This window comes from Conger conger, chromosome 7 (genome assembly GCF_963514075.1).
Source record: "Conger conger chromosome 7, fConCon1.1, whole genome shotgun sequence".
NCBI classification, from domain to species: Eukaryota; Metazoa; Chordata; class Actinopteri; order Anguilliformes; family Congridae; genus Conger; species Conger conger.
In genome coordinates, this window is record NC_083766.1 from 63,624,927 (window position 1) to 63,629,926 (window position 5,000).

Below are 5,000 nucleotides of genomic sequence, written 5' to 3' on the forward strand. Positions count from 1 at the left end.
TATTGTCTGTGGGGGTAGCATTTTAAACATTGTAAATAATGTTGTTTTCTTCTCGTCACATTTGTTTGTATATACTTTAATTAAAAAAAATACAATTTGAATTGTGTGATTGGTTGCATTCAGGCGATGTGGCATTAAAGGCTCCTGCCCGGGGCATCTCTGCATCTGGCTCCAGGAGACATGGGACTTATTGCACCTCTTGCAAATGAGTTTGTCACCATGTTGTACCTCCTGTCAATGTCCAGAACCGGCTGTGCCCTCTTGTGCGGACCTGCACCAGTCAATTGACGCCTTCTACAATCAGGAGTGGGACGGACCACCTTCAGAGTGGGACGGACCACCTTCAGCCTCCGCAGTGTGCAGGGCGCCCACAGCAGGAGGGGGTGAGAAGAACCTGTCGGGAGTCCGAGGCCTGGCTTTGGAGGATGTCCTACAGCTCTAGCTTGCCTTTAGCCGCCACTCTGACCAGCATGTTTGTGATCCATTTGTGCTCCTCTGGTGGTGTGGTATCTGAGGAGCAGTCTGCACACAACAAAAAATAAAAACACGAAGCCTGAAATTACTTTTCCATTCATAAAGGGGCGATGACAGATTAAGCAGCTGGTTCTGTGTTAACTGCACATTTAAATGTGAAATTACTAAGTGACACAGTGGGACATTGCACTGGAGGACAATGACTGATGCTGAAGTTGGTGGGTCTTCTGTCTGTACAAACATCCCATTTAATATATTTACAATTATAACTTGTCTCATTTACAAAAGCGGGTATGTTTATTACATTAAAGTATGGCTAGCCAACTGCATTCACAGAAGAAATGTGGGTTATGCCGTTACTTACTCCGTGGATATGGAACAACCTTGCCATTGATATTAAATGGTCAAATATATTAGATCTGCGAAGACTGGACACTCACGCGGTGTCTAACGGCTCATCTGTTTAGACACGCCTTCAATTGACATGTTACAATTTGTTTCATGTTATTTTACCGATATGTTTATACTTATTGATGCTTTTTATCTGCCCTTTGTGAAGCACTCTGTGTCGCTTGTCCTTACAGTGCTATATAAGTAAAGTTTATTTAGTGAGACAGTGGTCCATGGTGGAGAATTTCAATTGGCTAATTTACATTGCTCCGCTCTGATTCGTCTAGAATGTTGAAATGTTGAGAGTGGGAAGAATTCAGTAACGACGATTCGCTGCAGAAATTTGGGTCCGTGGACGTGATTGGTCGCACTGTACAGATGTTGGATGATCACGCGACAGCTGGTCATTCAAGGATAATGGTCGAATCCCACCGCTGGCAATACGTTCCTTTTATCGGAATTGTGTTGTTTTGAACAAGCAAATTCCGATTGTCTGAGTGGAAGTGTCGTTTGAACAGGTGTATACTATGTATATAAGCCACATCCTGTTTCGAAGTAATAATATACAATTATATCGGATCGCCCTCGTGTGGTTACTTGGGTGCGTCGTGGGTTTGCGCACTTAATTTATGATTGTTAAATCATAGCTCATTTACTTTCATTGATAAATGCGCTTTTGATGTGTGATCGTGGCCGAGTGGCGCTGCGGTCATGCTGGAGAACAAGAGCCCTGGAACGGGTGAATTCTTCTGCCTGTATAAACATCCATATATTTACCATTATTACTGTTGATGTCTCATTTACAAAAAAGGGTATGTTTATTACATTAAAGTATGGCTAACCAGCTTGCATGCATTCACTGAAGAAATGTGGGTTATGCCGTTACTTACTCCTAGGTTATGGAGCAGCCTTGCCATTGATATTAAATGGTCAAATATATTAGATCTGCGAATGCTGCGGACATCTTTAAGCGGGATCTAAAGACTCAATTGAAGTGTTGCAAATAGTTTGTTTCAGGTTGTTTTACGGATATGTGTTCGTGTGTGTATGTACACTCATCGCTGTTTTTTTATCTGCACTTTGTGGCCCTTGTCCTTGAAAAGTGCTATAAAAAAGAAAGTTTATTTACTTACTTACTGAGACAGTGGATAAATAATCAGCGGATAAATAATTGAAATTCGCTCCTCGTGTAAATACAGGCCTCTCGGAGGGGATAATGGCGCTGAATGGCGGGTTGCCTTGTGGCAGCCGGAGAGACCTATAAATAAACACGACCGCTGCGCCCGCCAGTCGCTGTCACCCCTCCCTTTTCGCTAACAGCGCTGTTCGCGGACAGAGAGACGCTCCACTCCGCGATTTGCTGTCGGAGGTGGGGTGGCCTTATGTTAAGGTGAACACCCGAATTCCGGCCTAAGGTTCCCTTGCTGTTTTGTGAAGTGAACGTTCCATTTAATTTAGCTATGTACACCGGCCGCTGTTCCTCTCGGCATTGTAATATATCTTCAGCAAAATATGTATTTCTGCACGCTAGTGTATTATGATGAACCGTATGCAGTGGCCTGCTTCTGGCGTGGCTCAGAATTCAAACCGTTAGTATTTCTGCTCATGGGTATTTTAAAGGTAGAACGCACTCCCGGTGGCATCATTGACTGTGTTCAACATGTATTATTTATTCAGCTTGGTTTTATTTATTAGCTTTCTTTGCCCTGGGGGTCTCCCTGCGTCTCCCCGAATGGAGTGGGCGCGTACCCATTGCGTGCTTGACCAAATATGGGCAGCGGTTCCGGTGCCTGATTTGAATACAGTAGTTTGGATGAAACGACTAGAAATAAAGTGTGAGAAGACAGCGCCTCTGTAGTTGGATGTATGGCCGCCCACATACCGAATATCCTAGAATGAAATTATTTAACAATACGAAACATACTACATATTAATAATAATAATGCGCTTTAAAGATCGTCGATCACCTGTGTGTGTCGTTGCCATAGACTGTATAATGGGTCGTTGCTTATTTAAATTATGGAACCTGGGTACATATTTGTCTCTCGTTTGCAAACTTTATGTGTGTTGCTAGATCATATTTAATTTTAAATGTCGCCTAAATACTTTACTTCAATGAACAACACTGGAGGCCGTAGGGTAGCGTGGCCGAGCGGTCTAAGGCGCTGGATTAAGGCTCCAGTCTCTTCGGGGGCGTGGGTTCGAATCCCACCGCTGCCAATACTCCTTTTTTTCTTTTCAAAAATAAAGAAAATATTCAGAATGAGCTCGTTTGTTTTGCTTGCTTTGTCCGTGAATGTTAAAAGGCTTGCAGCTATAGCACACTGTAAACTAACATGCACGTTTTTATTTCGTTTCAAATGTGGGCATTGGGGTCTGTGAGAGTGAACCATAACTTTTGGATTTCCATGGCGACAAACGCTTGCGTACATATAGACACATACTCACAACACTCGATACACACATGCTTCACTAAATTGACTAAACACAAATATCCCAAAGACCTTTCGGTGCACAACGGGATTGTCATCCCACCCCCTTCCAGGGCCGCCATTTTGTTGGAGATGTAGAATCCTATCTCTCCACATATAATCCATAACGTTTATCGGCTCTGCAACACGACCCCCGGCCACTAATTTTTAGACATCTGGAACCGACACATCCCTCCGACCCTCCTTCTGTGTCCGTAACGTTCTGTACGCCGTTTCAGCAACGCAATAGCCGCTTTCCTCTCGCCATTCTGCCACCCCTTCCAGCCTAGAAGCTTCCCGGATGACGAGTGACGTCAACAAGTCATCTTTGTTCCCTTAATGCAGCCGACTATTTTTTATCTGTACATCGCGAGGACACCAGCGCGAGCGCTTCTGCCAGAATAACAGCCACAGGCGAGGTGCGGCAGAAACCAAATACACCGAACTGCGATAACCAAAACGGAAGAACCGCACCTTGACTGTAAACATAATCACTCCCTTATTTAGAACCAACAGAGGAGAGATTCGGACTAAGAAGCAGAAGGGGAGCGAAAAACGGTCCAGGCAAGCCACAGTTCAGCCATTTAAAGTTCCCTTCCGATTGGACTAGCACACACTAATAACCCACAATACGAGATGTGAGTACAACCGTTACATATGTATTTTATTCATTGTGTCCGTGTTTGCACGATATTCTCAAATATATCTGACATTCTGTAATATCCCGTCGTGCTGAGGTTTCAGAGAATAACTGTTTTATCTGTTGCTCACGAGCCCAGAAGCCTGAGGAGAGTAAATAAATAAATAAATAAATAAATGAGCAATTGCCTCTGCGCGAATTTGACGCTCCGTTCAATCTGGTTTGTGCAGGTCTAGCTGCTTTGTGTCAATAACGAATTTATCTTTAAATTGACAAATGTAATACATTCGTCCAAATGATGTGACTAAGACGTTGGCGTGAATAGCCTACATTACTGGTCTGAGTTAGCCTCGCTTATTCTAAAGGCTATAAATAGCATTTTTCTCAGTTCAACATATCTCTTCGTCTTCATCGTGACATGTTTACATGTGTTTATACCACCACATACACGGCATTTTATTCAATATGTACTATTTATTTACTCACGATTTATTTAAAATTCAGTGTTTTATATTGTAGCCTATTACGTAGCTCATTACCACGCATAACGGGGCGATGTGTCGCCTATGTCTCGGACATACGCGCTTTACCGGTTTAGACTGGTTTGATAGGAATAGGTTCTTCATTTATTTGGTTACATATTTATAATTTTGTAAATCAAAGTGGACATAGGCTGTTCGATGCACGTTGCGAACGAAATTCAATGCGTGGGAATTTACATTAGTGGCGTCCAGGTGTCAGTAAGCAACTGTATCACAATTATACATTTAAAAATGTTAATAATGTTGGCTATTTCTTTATGTTTTGAATTTGTTTTTCATGATGCCTAGCTACATTCGTCGTTTTACGCTCTATGTGTTGCTTATGTTAACAAATCAACATTTAACGAGTAGGCTATTAGCCTATAGCTTGTCTGCTAATGGGAATGGTTTGCCATCTAAATTATATTCGGTTAAAACATGAGTGGGTGGGGGTGTTGTTGACCATTTCAGGACCGCTTTTGCACATATCTTCAGCTGGAAATG

The 5,000-nt window shown here is 42.7% G+C and overlaps 2 protein-coding genes and 1 non-coding gene across 4 annotated transcripts in view; all 3 read left to right on the forward strand.

The window, feature by feature from the left end:
- aurkb (aurora kinase B) overlaps positions 1 to 539 on the forward strand; it is an 8,652-nt gene extending 8,113 nt beyond the window's left edge. Inside the window, exon 10 of one of the 2 annotated variants that reach the window (XM_061248082.1) lies at positions 246 to 539. The gene's annotated coding sequence lies outside the window, so the exon portion shown is untranslated. Of the gene's footprint in view, positions 102 to 245 lie in introns of those variants that run through there. The other variant, XM_061248080.1, reaches the window with a different exon arrangement.
- A 2,463-nt stretch (positions 540 to 3,002) lies between these two features.
- On the forward strand, positions 3,003 to 3,084 carry trnal-aag (transfer RNA leucine (anticodon AAG)). The gene has a single exon. It is a non-coding gene; the product is annotated as a tRNA-Leu (tRNA).
- Positions 3,085 to 3,588: 504 nt separating this feature from the next.
- Positions 3,589 to 5,000, forward strand: part of vamp2 (vesicle-associated membrane protein 2) — an 11,051-nt gene continuing 9,639 nt past the window's right edge. The window contains exon 1 of the mRNA XM_061248083.1: positions 3,589 to 3,973. Coding sequence (XP_061104067.1) covers positions 3,972 to 3,973 — 2 coding nt within the window. The 5' untranslated portion in view covers positions 3,589 to 3,971. The remainder of the gene's footprint in view (positions 3,974 to 5,000) is intronic.